The 20,653-nt window shown below is 32.0% G+C and overlaps 1 protein-coding gene across 1 annotated transcript; it reads right to left on the bottom strand.

The window, feature by feature from the left end:
- Positions 1 to 266: 266 nt before the first annotated feature.
- On the bottom strand, positions 267 to 20,452 carry LOC128212510 (G-protein coupled receptor 83-like). The gene is made up of 2 exons (XM_052917995.1): positions 20,292 to 20,452; positions 267 to 2,286 (listed from the first exon to the last, which is right to left on the bottom strand). The coding sequence occupies exon 2, from the start codon at positions 1,981 to 1,983 to the stop codon at positions 616 to 618; it is 1,368 nt and encodes a 455-aa protein (XP_052773955.1). The 5' UTR covers positions 1,984 to 2,286; positions 20,292 to 20,452; the 3' UTR covers positions 267 to 615.
- Between the last annotated feature and the right edge of the window lie 201 nt (positions 20,453 to 20,653).

Here is a 20,653-nt window from a genome sequence, read left to right as displayed (position 1 = left end):
GAATCGATCTGGTACAGTGGAAAATCGTTAACTTCGTCAAATCGCTACATCAGATGCAATACATCATTCCCAGAAATGCACCATATTCCATCATTTATGAAAGATGTTCGTCAAATTTACCCGGGAAAACCTCAAACCCAATCCAAAACGCGGGAAATTACCCCTCACATAAACATCCTTCTGCTGCCCCAAAGCAATTGGCGGTCCAACGCGTCTGGTGTTAATTTATAACACTACCTCTTGTTTTTGAGAAAAGCATACTAGAAGTGACGTTTATTTACAGTCATTTCTAAAGGTTAGCTCGACCTCTCTACTACATGTAATAAAGCAGAATTTACTGATATGAAATGTACAAATTTTCCATCCGAACCGAAAGTATGTGAATAAAGAATTTACTTTAATCGGTTAATTAACATAACCTTTTAATCATGGTTCATATATTCTCAAACAGCTTAATATATTTAACGTCATAATAATCGCTTGTAAGCGAGTATGAATATCATTATCAATAATAAACAGTATGACATAAGAGTGTACACAATAAATGTCAAAACTAAGTTGCAAGTAGATGAAATCGCTTCACTTTTATTTGACGAAATACTGTAAGCGTCTGGTCTACTCATTAAAACTGGAGATGTTGCCTGAAACCCGAGGAGCGGCCATAAGCCCTTCACATTCAGGGTTTTCCGAGTTCCACTTTCGGTGGGCCATACAGTAGCATGGCCCATTGGGACAATTTCTGCTGCACACTTGATTTTTCCGCGATGATTTGGCTTGACTTAAACTGGCAAACTTAGTTTGCGTTAAATAAGTTGGTTCTCGTTGCAAAAAGATTCCCTTTGGCTTAATATGCATTGACATAGAATCCGATTGGCTAACGGTATCCATCTTATCGTTGGCATGGTGATCTCTCGGATATATTCCTACTTCCATAGGACAACAACATCGAAACACTGCTCTAATCTCGGCCCTAAAGGCTTCATTTAGCCAACAGTATATGAACGGATTGTAACACGTGCTGCTAATGGCTATCCAATGACAAACGAAGAAAGCCGTTGCATTGTAATGAAAGGTTTCCGTGTCGGGGTGTAGGTCTGTTAGAATATGGTATAGGTTTAATGGCATCCAACATATTGCAAACACGATGACAACAATCAGAAGCATTTTGATGCTTTTCTTCTTGTTTTTAGATCGACTTGCGTGTTGATTTGCCGTCACCGCCCCAAGATCACTCCGTTCCCAAATACGACGCACAATTCTGCCATATGTTACGCTGATAACTGCCAGAGGGACAACGTACTGGATTACAATTGTAAAGACAGTAAGAAGCTGTTCAAATAATTCACTCGGATAAAGAGAGCTACAACGAAGCTTTTTGGCATACAATAAATCCACTTCTCGAGTGCCACTGAAAATACCAAATGGTAATGATAGAATGATGGATACTATCCAAATAACAGCGACCATAATAAGTCCTCCCGATTTTAAAATCCTTGGTCTTAATGGGTACAGCAGCACACGCTGTCTGTCTAAAGATATGACAGTAAGCGTGAATGTTGAAGCATAGACAGAAGCTATCAGTGACATATTAGTTATGACACACATTGCATTTCCAAACAGCCACTCGTTCATTAACGTTTTAGCAATATTGAAGGGAACATTCAAAACAATAATTATCAGATCGGAAACGGCTAGATTCGCGATGAATATGTTGGTAACTGTGCGCATGCGTCTTCGACTGAAGATCACATGGCAAACCAAAACATTGCCGAACAGCGCAACAGCAATTAGAATACCGTATAGCACAGTTAAAACGAGGCTTCGCCCTATAATTGCTTCCTCGGCATCAATAGCCGGTAAACTTCCATTCGCATTTTGACTTGAGCCGTTCAAAAAATCATTCAAAGTCTTTCTCTGTGAGTTGTTGGCAGCCTCAAGCATTGCAATGAACTGTTCGATTCCAATATCTTCAGCCGAATCCATTCTAGTGGTTATATGAGTAGGTTTGTCGGAACAAATTATTATGTTATCATCACATTATTTATGATACATGTCACTTTATGTATTGTCCAAAGAGTTATAAATCATAGAAACCAACATCGATTACCATGTGTTTATAATTGTTGCCAGCATTTGTTTTGAATAAAGCGGAAACGAATTGTTAATATATTAGGAATCTTAATTGATCAACCTCTTTTGATATTATTTTGCAGTATCTCACACTCTGTACTGATGTATGTTTCGTTTATTCGCTACCATGGTAAGACGTTGGACTATCGGGAACTCCTGTAAAAACAACAAACACTAATCGTTATACATAATTATGAAATACATAATTTTAATGTATCTTAGCACAGTATGAAGGTCAATTGCAAAATGGTTATAGCAGCTGTGAATGGTACAGCATGTCATTATTATACATAGGTTTTAAGTTGTAGGTCATTTAATGAAGTATTTATACAAAATGAAAATAGTTTCGAAACCTTTTTTTTTATAAAAGTGTGATAGCTTTTTGATAAGTATGAGTGTGCTAGTTTTGCTAATCTGGATTTATAGGTATATAAACAAATGCTGTGCGGAAAGAACAAACTGCATTTGGAAACATATGGTTCCCCTTTATTTTGTAATAGAACATAACCATACTTATTTGTGTCATTAAAGAGTGAACGTCCGAAAATGAAGTGTAACCAATGACATTTTACAGACCGCAAAGAATAACATGAAAAGCGTGAATATAGTAGGCTCGATATTTGCAACTGCAACGAAAAACTGCAGAAAAATGATATTGCCGTTGTCCAGCTGCTATCACTTTGAAAAAAAAGCTAACAGAATGCTCAATGAATTGGTCCGAGCATGTTTGGAACCAATGTTTGCCTTAGTAATGCATTCGTAGTACTATCGTATTGACTGTTCAACCTTGAAAAAAATCGTCGTATAATCACGGCAGATTATCCTGGTGAATCATACGAAGGTGGTAGGGCGTGCGTATATACCATTACTTATACGTAATTGGTTGTACTAGAACGTAAGCCATTCCTTACTTCTTTCATTTAATTGTTATTATAAAGATCGACGATGGACTACGAAAACGTACGAATTTCCACATATGTGTCTTGTTAAGTTTTTAAGATTGGTATAGGATCTTCCAGAATTACCAGGATCCACAACGACTCACCAATTCATAAATGAATGAGCTACGAATAATTTGACGAGTTTTCAAGAACTATAATGATTTTCTTAATCGTACCGAAAACCGCGATCTTAAGCTTTAATATTGACGGGTTACATATCAGCATATTAAACTTGACATTTAACCGGTTCAAGAAATCCAATCATCTCGTTATTCAAGTAATGATAGCAAAACTGTTCATCGTTAAACTTAATGATCATTCTTTAACTGAGCTTAAGTGTCATTTAGGCAGACATTCAATCAACCAGTATGATTATTTTTCTGCCAAAGTCAGGCACTCCTGGCCTTAAAACCTAATGCTTAGATATTGCCCACAATAGGACTTTCAAAAAGTGAAATATGTCTCAGTTTTACGACGCTGATTGTCATTCAACCATGATTCAAATATTCATTAAATGAGTAGTTCGTCAATAAATGATAGTGCATACGAGGGATGATTCAAAGTAGCGTTTACTTTTTCAATTTAATTCACATATGAATACCAACGGTATAGTTATCATTGAAAATCATAGACTGAAACTATTTTGAAGATAAAATGATAAACCTTAACTTAGAAGTAAACGTTTAGATTAGCCGTCAAATCGTATGCTATTGTGTTTAATAATATAATCTTATTCTTAAACACAATTCAACCATGAATATACTCGAAACATTTTTTGTTGTTTTTGTTTTAAAATATAGTTCTAACTACATGGTGATATTTGATAGCATATTTTGACTTACTGATATTATCTGTGCTCACCTGACTTTCTTGTAGGGTTTCAGTTTAATCATTAGATATGACCTTCACATATTATTCTTGGTATTATAATTAAGAGTTCTTGACGTCTTTGATAAATAATTAAGGCCACAATTTCATAATATTTAACTGTGGTTTAAAATAATTAACATACACAAAATAAATTTCGAAATTGTTGAATTAAATCAAGATTCAATAGAATTAGTGAGCTAGCCTTATAATAAAAAAAAACTACTTAAATGCTCTGTTTCTTTTCCCACCTTTTTTGTTCAGTCTGAATAGCGCGCTCAGCCGTAGAATTTGATTATAATGAACTTAGATTAAACTGAAGTAATGATATATTTGTTTAGAAAAAGTATTGTAAACATTGTTGTGTAGAAAATTAAGTAGAAAAACAACAGCTCATAACCGTATTGAAGCCTAAATAAGGTAAATGTTTACAACGTCGAACCTAGCGTGCGCCGAACCGTGTACTAAGATTATTTAACAACTTAAACTTCAAAACTGATGATGATAAAAGTCTGAACTTTGCTCAACATAAGACATGACGCTGTGATATGCAGTATAACTGTAAGTGCTTTATAGACGTATATGTGCAGGGCTAGGAAGGTCTTCGTTATTTTAGTATCCACTGGTATTTGTATATTTCATTAGATTTTGTTGACGCCTCTGGCAAGAGGTCATGCCCACATTTGGATCATGTGTATTTAAAAAAGGGATGGATGGACAGACTGACCAATATAGTATGATAACCATTAGGTCTCACTGAATTGCGTGAACAGTTTTGTGTCTAAAGAACTATTACAAGTTCATGACCTTCCCATAACATTGCGTTTTGTCGATGTTCGTGCATAAGGTAATAAACAATATTTTCTCACACTTGCTTGTACGAGACAGACAGCATGGCTATTTTTTTTGTCATACGCGTTAAACACGCACTGTTTTTATCTGACTAAATTAGGTCTATAAGGAAATTACTTCTGACGTCTGAGAATATATTTATTGGAAGTAGGATTAGATGTTTATGTGACACATACTATGTCATTTCCCTTTTTAATAAAGAATTGTAACTGAAACTTCTTTTGTTGTTGAAAGACAATTTAAATGAATGGAAACAAAAAATTTTCATCACGCTGTGCAGGACTGTTAATGATGATTGGCATTTGTTTGGAATGCCATCTAAGCTCTTGGCCTTTAAACTTATGTAAAACAAATGCATAAATTAATTCTAGGATGGACAACTTTGAAGCAATCGATATAAATAACGATTAGTTATTGAAGATCGTGGAAACAGTAAAATCGCCTATGAAAAGCGCTACATGAACTCCACTATAATATTTCCTTGATCTTATGAGGCTTACAGGTTAAACTTTGTAAATGTTCGTTAACGTTGGAACAAGGTTTATAATTTGTGCAAAAAAGCTACTTTAAACTCACAGGTAAACTCGCGGTAATCCTGTCTCTTTTGTTCATAGACGTTTAAGCGCACACCTCGTGCCTCTATTCAGATACATTTCTGACTTCTGTACCTGTTCCAGTAGTTTTTATTGTATCATCCGTATTTTTTCTTATAATCTTATTAATCAAAGTAATTTTAACAGAAGCAACTCATTTAATTTTGCTTTTTCGGAGCATTGTCACTGTTAGCAATTGACAGATTTTCATATGATTGAACAATAGTGGTTTCTATTGGAGAGGGAACGTAAAACGATGTCATTTATTGTCCAAAGGCGTGTTTTCGTAGAAGGTTGAAACTATTATAATTGTTTTTTAAGATGATGTTTATAATTATTTTGCTTTAATATACTATATATTTAAAAAGTAGTTGACTAAATGACTTTAAGAAATGGCTTAATTTGCAGAAAAGATCAAAGAAACGTGAAAAGAGCGCCACGGATCTTGATTTCGTGCAGCCCTACGTTTCTACTGTTTTGCATATGATGCCTTCAGCACTAAAGTATGTTCTCTAACCTATATTTTATATAAATAAATATTATTTAATTCACAATACGTTAAGAAAATAGATTTGACAATATGTTAAACATACGGACATCACATTTTATTATATTATCTAAGCATAAACAAGTTTAATTGGCAGGGACGTCTAACGTTGAGCCAAAGGATATTGCCATGTTAACTTAATTTTGGAGTGGTCCTGTTAAATGTCCCTTAAAAATCAGGAAAGGATTGCATAAGGTCTCAGCCTTCTTAAAAGTCAAACAGCTTTTTAACAGAGTTCTGCAAATTGTGTCGAACAATAGAAATTTTTTACATATTAAAACAAATGACAAAAAAGTTACATGTAAATGATATGAAAACTTGTACCGGATTTTAAGCGAATATACATTGTACGCATGAAGGAATAGCGGGCTTTCGATAAAGTCAAAATATCTTAGTTTTTATATATACTTATGCGAAAAGTTTCAGGTCAATTTTTAGGAAACGCTTTCTCAGCTTCGATATTCAGATTTTAAGAAAATCCAGACATATTTGTAGTTGACAGAAGAGTAAACACAATTCGACATTGCTTCCACTGGTAAATGATAACAATTTATAACTTACGTATGTATTATTGAATGATTAAATATAACAATTGCTTTTTTGTTCGTAAGTATGTGTATCTCAATTGACATTCAGTTTTCTATATAATGTTGATTGTGAATATAATCTGAGTGACATATGACTCGACCTCATTTACATAAAATGCTAAATTGTGCATATATGTAAGGCTCTTTTAATAACAAAATGAAATAGCAATCACTGAACTCATCTACTTCCTACATTTGCAAGGCAAAGTAGCCGCTGGATAAATGAATTATGCAAATGCGTATTCCAATAAGAAAAGTGTAACTTGTGTCATCAACACCTTATTCCAAAGTGCACAGCAAATATTGAAGATTCCGTACAACACTGCAAAATATTTTTCGTGGTTCTGATATGTTGATTAAGCCAAGAAATTTGACAAGCTACAAATTCCATTTGGTATTACTCAATAATTTTTTTGAAATAAATATCTAAACGTCAATTTTTCATTCGCCATTAGAAATCATGTCTAGTCTACCGCTGAAGGAAAAGAAAATGATAGGATTACAATTACAGGAGTTGGCAAACTAGCTACATGCACAGTTTTGAACACCAATAAACCTTTAATGAAGTGAATGAAATATATAATTTTGTTATCTTACCTTTCAAGCAGTTTGTAACACTTATCTACATTTTAAGATATACATTGTATGAATAAGCTGATGAGTACATCACGCTGTTGGTGGCAGACTAGCTTACACATTTGACTGTCAACTTAGATTGTATAATTTTGTTCTTTTTTCTACTGAAATCGGACGTGAAATTACCTATTTTGCAATATTACGAGGCAAAGAAATCTTATTTGTAAAACTTCCTTTGTTTAATATTTTCTTTCTTCTCAAACAATCTTTTATTATCGTACTATACATATAGAGTAACTAGGTCTGCAAAACTAACATAACTGAGAATCAGACACCTTCATTTTATGAATCAGATTGAAAATAAATGTCCCTAAAACTAGAAATGTTTTTAAGGGACTCGCTCATGTTTTGGGACAAAAACTACATTTTTTATTTTATAGACTTGTAGGTATGAGTTTGAGATCATTAAAATAAGTCGTTCAAGTTGTCAATCTACTGTTTTTACTGTGAATACGTGATATGTGACATTTTTATATCGTAACTTTAAGTTTTGGTTTTAAGGCGCAAAATATAACAAGTTTTGTTATAAACATCGGCATTTAACATATTACAAGATAGAGGGGCCCGGGCCCATGATAATAAATACTATCATATCCACGTGTCATCTCAGACTCAACTCATTTTTATTCCATTCATTTTTTTTTCAAAAATTGTGAATTGTTAAACAATATGAATTTTAATTAAACTAAGCCAATTTAATCATTTGCTTAAGTTGGTTTTACTTTGATTCAAGCGTATCCAGATGAGAGTGACATCTTATTATAAGCTTAAAGTTTTTTTTGCAATTCTGTCAAGACAGACATCTTATTATAAGCTTAAAGCTTTCTTTGCAATTCTGTCAAGACAGACATCTTATTATAAGCGTAAAGCTTTCTTTGCAATTCTGTCAAGAAAGAAATCTTAAAATTTTCGTGAAGACAGACATTTTATTATAAGCTTAATGCTTTCTTTGCAATTCTGTCAAGACAGACATCTTATTATAAGCGTAAAGCCTTTTTTGCAATTCTGTCAAGAAAGAAATCTTATTATAAGCTTAAAGTTTTCGTTGCAATTCTGTCAAGACAGAAATCTTATTATAAGCTTAAAGCTTTCTTTACAATTTTGTGAAGACAGACATTTAATTATAAGCTTAAAGCTTTCTTTGCAATTTTGTCAAGACAGATATCTTATTATAAGCTTAAAGCTTTCTTTGCAATTCTGTCAAGACAGACATCTTATTATAAGCTTAAAGCCTTTTTTGCAATTCTGTCAAGACAGACATTTTATTATAAGCTGAAAGCTTTATTGCAATTCTGTCAAGACAGAAATTTTATTATAAGCTTAAAGCTTTATTTACAATTTTGTCAAGACAGACACCTTATTATAAGCTTAAAGCTTTCTTTACAATTCTGTCAAGACAGACATTTTATTATAAGCTTAAAGCTTTCTTTACAATTTTGTTAAGACAGACATTTTATTATAAGCGTAAAGCTTTCTTTGCAATTCTGTCAAGACAGAAATCTCATTATAAGCTTAAAGCTTACTTTGCAATTCTGTCAAAAGAGATATCTTATTTTAAGCTTAAAGCTTTCTTTGCAATTCTGTCAGGAGAGACATCATATTATAAACTTAAAGCTTTTGTTTGCAAGTCTGCCAAGAGAGACACCTAATTATAAGCTAGGCTTTCTTTGCAATTCTGTCAAGAGACACATTTATTTATAAGCTTAAATTTTATCTGCGATTCTGTCAAAATCTTTATTTATATTCATTTATCAGATATATTTCCTCATTTCAATGCTTCTGATTTGTATTCCATAATTTTATTTCTTCTTTGCACGTTTTTTCATTACAAAAACTATTGTTCGAACAAATCGAATTCATACATAAATTACGTTTATGACCAAAGAACGATACAATAAATATACAAATACGTTTAACCACATTCCAATAAGATGTTAGAATCTCAGGCAAAACATGAACAAATTTGGTTACAATAAAATATAATTTCATGTCAATTGGTATTATTCAGTTATTATTCAAAGTGGAGACTAGAGGTAGCCCACCAGACGAAATTAATTGAGTAACGCTTCCTTGCGAACTTAAAATATGCAAATGAAGTTTCTTATTGTGGAGAAATTCAATATTTCATTTCTTAAAAAAACAAAATGATTCTTTATGGAAAATTACATTTAAAAATTTGGAATCTTATTACACTTTTATATTTCTGGTGAAGAAAGCGAAAAATGTTATATACATATATTTGAGTTCAGTTGATGAACCGATTCACTTTTGTTATTTTAGAAGTCTTATTAGTAAAGCAGCTTCTGTCATTGTGAAAATAATCAGCAAAAGAAAGGGAATACAAACGATAAAAAAGATTTCAGAATGAAGCACAATGTATCACGCTTCAAAACGCCAAATGTAAGTTGTACCATCCAGACACTAGGTTTCCTTTTTAATTTTATTTAAGATTGATAACGCTGGATGATATATGTTGCATACAGCTTATAGAAAACTATCCTCAAGGGACGTAGCTCTTCTAATACGTTTCAATTTTCTTGAAAATTCGATATGCGTATCTAGGTTGTATACTGCATGCATCTGTGACAGTTCACAATGATTGTACCACTTCTATCCTAAGGTCCGAGAATCACAAAAATTATTTTCTCTTAAAAAATAAACAAAAGGTCATGTTTTAACAATTTGATAAGAAAAAAAAGTTTTCTTATTTGACATAAACTTTCTGGATATGAATTAAATGTATAGGCATTGTCTTTGTGTTTTGGCGTATAAACAACCATCAACATACCTAAGCAAAAACAAACTTTATATTAAAATGTAGTTGAACTTCTAAAACTGTTGGTGTTTTAACAAAAATGTGTTTGATCACAAACACTATCTGACCAAACAATATTTTCTGTTTCTGGAGTGTTGGTGGGATTGCATACAATGTTGTCTTCATATTGTTGTACTAGAATAAAGTGAGACAAAGACAAACACATTTATCGTTCGAATTAACTACACAATTATTGTCAAAAACTTGTTTTACAACCGAAACTACAGAAACTATTTTAACTAATCTATGCCCCTTATTAAAAGCAAATACCTCAGAGAGTGGATGGCATTATCTGTGACAGTTGATGGAAAATTATATAGCAAAAAAGACACATATCAAGAGACTTCGTTGATTGCATAATCTGTAATATTTAAATAAAAAGACAATATCTTAATGTCGAAATATTATTTTCTAAAAATGCAAACATAATGTTAACAACTCTTGGATATAAAATCTTTAAATAGGTGCATCTCCATTTAAATAGAAACGTGTTGCATTGAATGAATCTTACTCGAGTAAAATATTGTTCATCACAAAAATAATAAATAAATAACAATAAAACTTTTTAAAATTATAAAATATGATTTCAGTAATAGAACGGTTACATATCAACCCGTCCCATTATGTTTTTTTATCCCTATGTCGCATTTGTACGATTTCATTTCTTCAAAGCGATGGTATCGCAGTGTGTTTTTATGCATTGCGTTTTGTATTTGTTTTATATTAATCGCGAGACCACCATGTGTAAGCCGCAAGGGTACCTCAGGACTTTCCCTGCACTCCGACGCTTTATGCTATTTTTACATACCGTACGGGACTCTAAAGGGACCACCTTGAATCTCATGTTGCTCGTACAATGTTCGTACAAATCGTACGTTGCTAAATGGTGCAGACTAAATCGTGTGTTCGGGCTTATGGCCAGATAAATTTCTACCATACATCGTAAATATTTAAGTCCGCGGCAAAAGTTCCTAATCCCCTGTACCACGAGGGAAGAAGATTATGGCACTCGTACGAGATTCACGATACCATGGCGACCCACGAAAGAATTTGCAATTGTTTCTCGAACGTATTTCTGAATTTGTACATTGTGATGCATTTCATTCTCATTTTTTCTTCGAATTTGACATGAATATGTTGACATGGGCAATTTTATCCGCTAAAAATATTTGGCCTGAACATCTTTCGGTAGTCTTTATAAATTGTTTAACGACCAAAAATTATCACAAAACTATTGATTGATAACAGTTTAAAACATTCTAGTTTTATATCAATACATTGTAATAAGCATTCTTCGGTCGCCTTCAATATAATTCTCCTCAACGTTTTCATTAAAATACTATGAAATAACATTATAAACTTTTTTGAAACAGACAAAACAATACGAGTGATAATCAGTATTTAGCGAATGATACAGTAGATCAATATTAATTGATAATGATCGCTAATAACGTATATGTCAATTTTCATAATAATACAGGTAAATGATAATGTTCGGGTTTGTTGTCTACAGCTCAACTCACTGTGTTTATTAAAACAGTATGGTCCTTCATTATTTACAAACTTCATTTAGATTGTATGGTAAAAGTTTAGTGAATCCAATATTTATAAATGTTTATAATCAACGATTTAAAGTAAACAAAGTTTTCGTGTCTCAACAATCTATCAAAATTGTTTAATAGTAATCGCTTGTAAAATGTTTTTTAGTTAAGCTGAACGAACATTGAAAAATTGTATTGTTAAGGTTTGCTAAAAATATTTAAAAATAAATAAATAAATATCCTTACCTAGAAATTTTTTGTCTTTTTTATTAAACAAAAACAAATTCCTTAGAAGTCTATTAAAAACAATCAGAGATATAATTTAAAGTTAACGTTGAAGTAACAACAGGTAGCAAAATGAAAATGTACACCTTGCATATTAAATTGTTCGTTAAGTTCTTTGAAAGAGTAATCAAAGTTGAGAAAACAAAAACATTTGATGATCTTCCTTCATTTCTATATCATAGTGTTATTTGTTGTCCATTTAAACCACAACTTAGGTAGACTATTGCAGTTTGTTCAGTTTAAATATTACTGTATTATAATTTATTTATATATTTCTTTGATTTTTACTGATTCTTTAATTAATTATAATTACGCTAGACTACAAAATATACCAACCGTCGCATACTTCCAAATGATCAATATAAATTAACTAATCGACAGGCTTATTAAGCTCTCAAACAGGAAACCTTGTTATTCGAAACACAATGTAAACCATATTCATCGTTGGAATTTTCAGAGCTGTCCTTTTAGGCTGAATGCGCGGCTATATTTGACGTCCTAGCAATGTAAATCTTTAGTATTGGCGTCCAATACTGATAACGTCAGTGCCTTCTATAATCCGATATGAACAATTCCACATCTCTGTCAAGCTATGAAGCTTTTTCGACATTTCGATACGAAAATTGAAACTCTAGGGAACTGTTTGAAAATAAATGCTTGTTGAAGGACGTTTAGAAAATGATTTTGAAATAATTTTGTTAAATATGTTTGACGTATAATTTTCGATGATTTTAGTTTGGATGCAGAAGCAATACGGAGGGCTTTGCTGCAGACGACATTGCGTTGGCAGTTATTGCAGACTACATAAAGTTTGCATGCAATCTATATCTTGCATATTTCTTAGAAGTAATGATACTTAATACTTTCTTACAAGATTAACAGTCTATAGTCACCAATTATACAATTAAAACTACAGGGTCTAGCCAAGTAGCAAAACTTAAAAACAAAAAATGGCTCAAGGCAAGGGGCTTAATGACACTTTTTTTATTAAAGACTAAATTGTATAATCACAAAATACACATGTTCAGACTCAACATACACATAACACGCATCAAATAGTTTTACCTGTAAATGGTCGATATTTGATCAGTTTCTATGGATATTGGGACCTTTTGCGTCTTATAAATATTTTTTCCAAACGGCAGAGGTATGATATAATTAAATCACCCATTACCTTCTACAGCATTGGGGCATCAGCCAGTAACTTGAATCGTGTGTACAGTTCTTAAAACAAGTATTATCATATGTAATCAAAAAGTTTCTTTCCATTCAAGACGTGAATTTATTGAATGCAATGTACAACATACGACCCAGTGTTTATGTATATATATGTTTATGTATTTTAACTCAGATCTGTATTGCTCAATTATCTAATTCCATGGTTCAGTAGCCTAGATTCATTAACATACTTTTTGAACGTATCTATAAGGATTTGTTTAGAATTTAGAATTTTCTAGATATTCCATGCATAGGGTTTATTATACCATTGGGGAGTGACAACTCAGTCTGACATGTGTTTCTTCCTTTAATATTAACAAATGACAGTGAATCAATGTATGGTTATAACATATCAGACAATTGGACAGTTTCTATCTTGGTGTGTTTTAAAGTTGAATGGTTTGTAATTTAAATACTTGTTTTGCTTTATCTACATTTTATTTTGATTTTAACCTTAATCCTTGTACTCATACGCGGAATTGCGCAAAATTATCAAATGCATAGCATTTGCGTATATCCGCGTTTTTTTCGTTATTATTCGAAACTATTAGTTCCAGTAAACTCATACATTACTGACCGTTCCAAGGCGGTAATCCCAGCATGTAACGGTAAAGCAAATTTGATAAGGGTATGTTTTGTTTGTGGTGTTTGTTATTGTGAATGTGAGATTAGTTTTCTTTTAGTGTATGCATTTGTGTATGCGATGTGAATATCATTGTGTGTATAGTTCATTGTTATTTTTCATTGTTTTATCAAAACTACAAATCCTCAATTCATTGTTATTTCCCTTTAAGTGAAGCATTGCTGGTGAACTTTGCTGAGTTGTGTTACTATTTGAATATTTTACTTATACATATATTGATGTTTCTTTTTAAAAATGTTTTCCAAGTCTTAATCTTGACTCGCACTTGAGACTAATCACGGGTCCAGAACCTTTTATTTTATAAGGCAGACTGTGTGTGATGTTTATAGTTTTAAACAATGACTGCATCGTATCTTTGAATTTCTTTTGCATTAGGTGCTCTAAATTGTATTCCTTGTCTGCAGATGGAGTTGGGATCTCTAATCATAGAAGTACTTGGGGTTTACCTATAAGTTTGTTATTATTTGTTTTATTGTTAAGTTTCCTCAAGTTAATGCATAATTTAATAAGATTTACCTTTTGCGTTTTATCTTTATTTAGGATTGTTGGGATAAGAGTGAGGTTTGTGCACATAAACTGGTTTAAACCCCCAGTAAATTTACATTTTACTGACCGTTCCAAGGCGGTGTACCAAACAATCCTTGATACACATACCTAGTTTTTTATATATAGTATGTGTGCACTGTGATGTTTGTGGAGTTTTGTACTGTTCTTCCATGTTTCTTGTTTGTGATTTTATGTTCTATGTCTTTGGCGTTTACCCAGTGCCATTAAACCGAGTTTATGTTTAAACTTTTTGCTACTGAGCTTGTTTCTGTAGCTTTTCGCATAAATATTAATTGCGAGATTGTAATAAGGCACTCAGTTCAGGACTTATTTGGTTGATCGTGGACATGAATACCCTGAAACCATTTTTTAAATGATAGCAAAAAATGTATGAAATGTATTTTTGCACTCAAACCGAGAAATAATAATGACCCGAAATCGTTTGATTCTTTTTAACATAAAATGCGTCAATTTAATGAATAGCCTAGAAACATTTGCCTAAAAATATGGCAAACAAAAGTTCACAAGAAGCTTTTGTTTGCTTTAAGCGAATATCAAATTTCAAACACTTTGCTTTCTAATGAAACTTCAGATCTTTGAGAATAATTTAGCTAGGATCAGTCGGACTGTCACACTTCACAGAGACAAATGCGCTTCTTTTTTGAAATTCATTCAGTGCGCACAAGTGTTTCACCACAATTCAAGGTATCTTTAGGATTCCCAAGAAATGGACAAGTGTATATGCTATTAAAGAGCGGCTATCAATCTAGTAATAGTCCTATTGTTCTCTCCTTGTTCTAGAGACTAATGACAAAAATGTAATAGCTGCTATAGCTGCTCCATTAACTGTTAATCACATTTCATAGAACTAGGGAACTTTTGGTTGTGGCTGATTTATTCTGTTATCCTTCTAAGAGGTGTAAATACAGAGATGTGTTTTGTTTGTTCAAATCAAATTTCATTTCAAACATTCAAGAAAAAAGTCTGAGCATAATCAAATGACTTACCGTTGCAATTAAACAGGAACAGTAGACATTCGAATGATATATTCATACCACAAAAGCATCACGACAGAACAAAGAAGAAAGATTTGAAGCGTTTACTATGTCTAGCATTTGCCACTCGGGTAAACTGTTTAATGTCAAGACTGTTGTGTTATGTTGACTACATATACTGGCTGTAATATGGTGGTACTATATGTGTTTTGGTGAATATACATATGAAAGATATGCATTGGAACCTACTTAAATGACCTTTCTTCAAATCAGGGTCTGTATTTATAAAGCATATTAGTGAATATATATTTTTTAACTGAGTGAACATTTCGTAAGTTTTGAAAACGAATAGTTAAAATACCCTTTTCTTTTTAGCAGATTTATTCATATGCCTAATTATATTACTAAGTCTATTTTCTTGCTTATTTTCACATTTTTTTGTGAACAAACATTTTTCGTTTTCTTAAAATGGCAATTTTCCAGTAAGTTAAAAAACACTAAGATGCTTAATGAATAAGGCCACAGAGCGCATACTTACTAGAAATAAAACTTGGTTTTAGAAAATATACTTTAACATTGCCATTTAGGTAACCAAAGACAAACGTTATATTGTAGATACGTCTTGATATCGTGTTTGCTTATAATTTTAATACGTCAACTTCTTCATATTAAAAGACACTATTTTTATTACAGAAATGTAAACGTTCATGATTTTACAGTACGCGTGCGCACACAAGGTTTTCATTTCTTTTAGAGAATTCCTCAATCGTAATCTGGAAAAAAATATGCTTTAAAATATTTGAAAAAAACAACAAAAACAATACAAATTAATTGCAACTAATTAGAAAAATATAATATTTCAAAATCCTGTTTCCCTGACGGTCCAAGGTGCTACTCAGTCACTCAACATATTAATCTATTTACTGAATACTAAAGATGTAACATGTCGGTGTTTGTATTGAGTGGTGTGTGCACCCCGTTTAGTGCAGGTAAGGCCATACATTTGTGCCTTGAATTTGTTTAGCTAATGAGCTTGTCATTAAACTTCCCTTCGTTGTATCATCTATTTTGTTTTGTTTTTCTGTTACGTACCTATATGCTTTCGGTAGGACAAATAAGCTAAACATTTTATCAAATAACATCGTGGACTTTCTTATGAAATCGTACAAAATTACATGACCGTCGGTTTAGACATTGAACAGATGGAAACAGATATACACTACCAGTATTCTCGCTTATTTTCAATTTAAGCCAATTAAATGTCTACAACGAAAGTAACTGTATTGAAGTGTGCACGTTTTTGAATATTATACTGTGTCTACACGTGTTGTCTTTATTTTTTCTCTATGTAATAAATCCTGTATCGGAACTGCAGCGATAGACGGAGCTTACACGTTTAGTTAGCTAATGAAAATGCTATTCATTTATACTGTACGCAAGTTATTTAGCATCGTCCTTCACAACACGGCACAAGCTTCTACATATGTGAACTATTTTAGATTCTTAATGATGCAATCCTTGGCCAAAATGCCAACTTGTAGATGCCTGTACTTTAAGAGCTAGACCAAGACCAATTTGCACTACACTCCAACAGGAGCATTTCTGGTTATTCTGCGAAATGTCTATGTTGCAGCAGAAAATTTACTTCTATTACCAATTCACATTAAATTTCCGTTTCCCGCTAAACAAACTCAAGATCGTCTACTGAAAATTGACACGGTCAACCTTTTATAAAGCAAATCGTAATTTAATCACATATTCTTACATGTTTGTGTCAGACAACAGCACGGTCGAAAGCTGAAAATATAATTTTTAAGACAGTCGTCCAAAATTAAATTAATTAACGTCATCTACATTTTTTTATAGTCTTAAGATCATCTTGCCAATTCTAGTTTAGTGTTATTCCTTTATTTACCATCGATAATATACTTGGCGAAGGACCACCTACAGCTTTAACTTTCATGTAATTATACTAAGTAAACTAATGCTGTAGACATAATAAACTGGCTTAGCTTATACAAAGCTAATGAGTCTGTTTCTTAACTAAATGTTAAAGAATTACCAGATGTTTATCACGAGTCCAAGAGTACAACTTACATGAGAGTTATGAAACTTTTATACTAATCTTTCTGTACAGTATCGTTTATGTCTGACAAACGATTTTAAAAATTGCTTCTTTTCGATATATTGTATTAGAAAAGTTTGATATTTATCTAGAAAATATTTGAAGACAGATGGTTTATATCATAAATGATCATTGTGTCTAACAGTTATTATCTAATAACTATTGATAAAGTGTAAAATATCAGATAGGTTGATTGATAGGCGGTATTCTATCATGTTTATGAGCTTTGCACAGGCAACTCGAAGTGATTCAACCCACCAAATCAATCGAATAGCATTTTATTTCCTCTGTATTACATATCGCGGAGTTCTAAGATATTTAAAATGGTAAAAATAATATCGCTTCACCTAAGCAATACAGTTGTTAATACCCATCGGTTTATTGTCTTATCTATATTATTAAGCATGCACCGGTTACCAAATCTTCTGCGATGACAGAAAGTGCGTGAGTCAAAAATCAGAAAGTGAATCTATTTATTCCCATATTGACAGATTTTATGAAATGAAGTTCACAATTGTTCTTTCACTAGGAGGATAAAGCCTTTGTGGATTAACAGATACCGGTATGTGATTATATGCAAAATTCAATGTTAAAATAGTATGCTGTCTACGAGTCTTGGAATGTCATGTTTGAATTTGTTTCCTTACTTTTGATGTGGTACTAGAATCTGGTACTGATTCAATTCAATTCAATTCAATTCATCAATATTGCATCGTTGTATGAATACATATTCCTAATGTGGGACGTTGGAAAGAAGGATAATCAGTTAACCAGAGTATATCATTTCAGTGGATGTAACGATAATGGATAATACATAAGTTGCTAAACACGAAAAGGTGTAAATGCTGGCTTAAGTTTTCACTCTGTCATAGAGGTTTGTGAATATTATACAAGTTTAGAATTACTTGAACGGAAGCATGAGGAAGTGATTTATGCGTGTGTTTAAGTTTAAAGTTATAGAAAGACACTCAATGATTGATTGTTCTGATAACTATTTATTTTGTCTTGGAACGGGACATTCTTGCGAAAATGTTTTTAAACCAGTGAGAAAAACTGCTGGCAAAAGATCAGAACACATTTTCATTTCACATTTAGGTTCAAAATTTGATGTATCATGTCTAAAAACGTTACTAAAGCTTTAAAAGAGATGACGTTTTCGGCGGTTTTCTAAATAATAGCGATCTGTTCTAATGTTGGTTATCTTACATGACTGAATCGAATGCATTTATGCAAACATAAGCTTATTTGGAGTTAATTTCAATATTTAAAAATGTCCAAACGGTCGATCTGTGAGAGTTAAGCTTTAAATCTAAACTCATCCGTATCATTTACATGTACGTGTCGCTACATGATTACATACACGTACTATTAATGTTTCACATCCAATCTTAAGGTTATATATGCGGTTCTATTTGTGTAGTTGTCTAGATTCTGAAGTGCCTAGTCTTTCAAAACTCAGTGTAAAAAAGGAAACAACAGACCAACTGGTTTTAATTCACCACAGGCAAATTGATGTAAAACAATATCTTATCAACAAGTTAGAAGTCAGTTATCACCATAGTTAGGAGGTTTTCCAAGAAGTATACTTCTATAAAAGCTCTTATTACTTTTGGTTGCTTTTCATTTATCAAATTGGTTAATACATTTTTTTTTTAAAACAATCTAGAGGGATTTTGCTGGGTTTTTTACACTCGCAGTTTCAAATCTACATAACTCGTTTATTCATACGTTTGGCTGTGAAATTATCAACATACATTTTCCACAGTAAACATATTGACTTCTCAACAGCATTTGACCAAATGTGTCCGTCTCATTGATATAACAATTTAAAACTTATGATAATAAAACTATTGCGTTATAATATATTTCATTAGTTAAATTTGCCATGTGATAACCCTATTGCATATAAAACTACACAATGTTAAAATGTACGAAATTTCCTAATTTTCAGGTGATCTGTGATCCCTAACTTATTAAACGCGCTAATTGAGACGTGCATTTGATCAAATGGAACATTGTTTTTCTCGTCTATAGGAGATCTTATTTTATGCAACTTTGATTACTTAATTACCAATTGAAATTTGTTGAATTCAAACGTGTCTTGCATAGAAGTTAGAATTGGCTGTCATAAGTGGAGATAGATACTTTTTAGTGAAGACTAGTAGGTCTAGGGGATAAGCCCTTGATAACTAAAGACTTACAGATTAAAGTTGAGCGCATAAAGCTACTCATGTGACTGTTCTTCATGACTAGCAATACCGCTTATAAATATTCATCATGCTACTTTCCGTGACGTAACTTCTCAGAATTTCTAAAATATTTTGTATGTTCTGGAAACCAAAATACTATTTTAATTTTTATTATTAGATCAAATTTTGTATAAGTAAATTCAAAGAACTCCGTGGTAATTAAATCAGTTTCTATCCTTACTTTTTCTGCATTCTGAACTCTTGTTTTCAATTTATTTTCTCAGTTATATATCACTATTTATATAGATATTTGTAAAATGAAACCAATGGCATAGCACGTCAAATTCCATGAAATTGCAGCGTTTCCAAAAAGTAAAAGGTGATAGTCCACAGGATTGGAATAGATCAATGCCTAATTATCAGATTTAAAAACGTTATAGGCTTTAATAAACCAATATTACCAACATTTCTCATACATCAAAAAAGAAAAAAAGAAGACAAGCTTTGAAATCTTATAAGAAAGAAGAACATTTCTCCAATATTATAATGGTCTTCAATATTATAAAGTTCTACCAATTTATGAATAATCTCACTCAATGAAAGTCTTGTTCAAATCTGCAATAAACAATGAAATTAGAAACACATTCAATAACAAATGTCGAAAATATAACAAAAACATTTAGGCTGTTTGAAGTGAAACTTAATAATGTTAATCATGTTTGACCTCACGTAGAATTATAATGTCATTACAGAACAGGTTGTGTATTAAGTAACATTTTACCCTGAAATTGTGCCGGTTAATCAGTTGCAATATTTGAATACGTGCAGCATTAGCGCTGCAATATTTTATCCTTTACCATTTCACACGAAAAAAACTCCTTAAGAAAGGGATATATTCCGACTTTTAAACAAATTATATTAATTTTGCTTAAACACAACATAAGTTTTCTTCGTTTCATTGATGTATTAACTAACAGAAAAGATACATCTATTGATTTATGCAAATTAGAAATTATTTGTCCGACAGCTGATACATCTATGCAACGCAGAAAATAATGATGCAATTCTAAACACAGATGAATTTTAGATGATTTACATTGTACAGGGCGGCTTAATGTATATTTAGGGACTTTTTATTAAACA

This window comes from Mya arenaria, chromosome 12, assembly GCF_026914265.1.
Source record: "Mya arenaria isolate MELC-2E11 chromosome 12, ASM2691426v1".
Lineage (NCBI taxonomy): Eukaryota > Metazoa > Mollusca > Bivalvia > Myida > Myidae > Mya > Mya arenaria.
The sequence above is the reverse complement of the archived record's forward strand: the minus strand, read 5'-3'. Positions and strand labels throughout refer to the sequence as shown.

What these genes read in the sequence shown, in the direction of transcription:
- LOC128212510 (XM_052917995.1), bottom strand. Translation starts at nt 1,983, where the DNA reads ATGGATTCGGCTGAAGATATTGGAATCGAACAGTTCATTGCAATGCTT.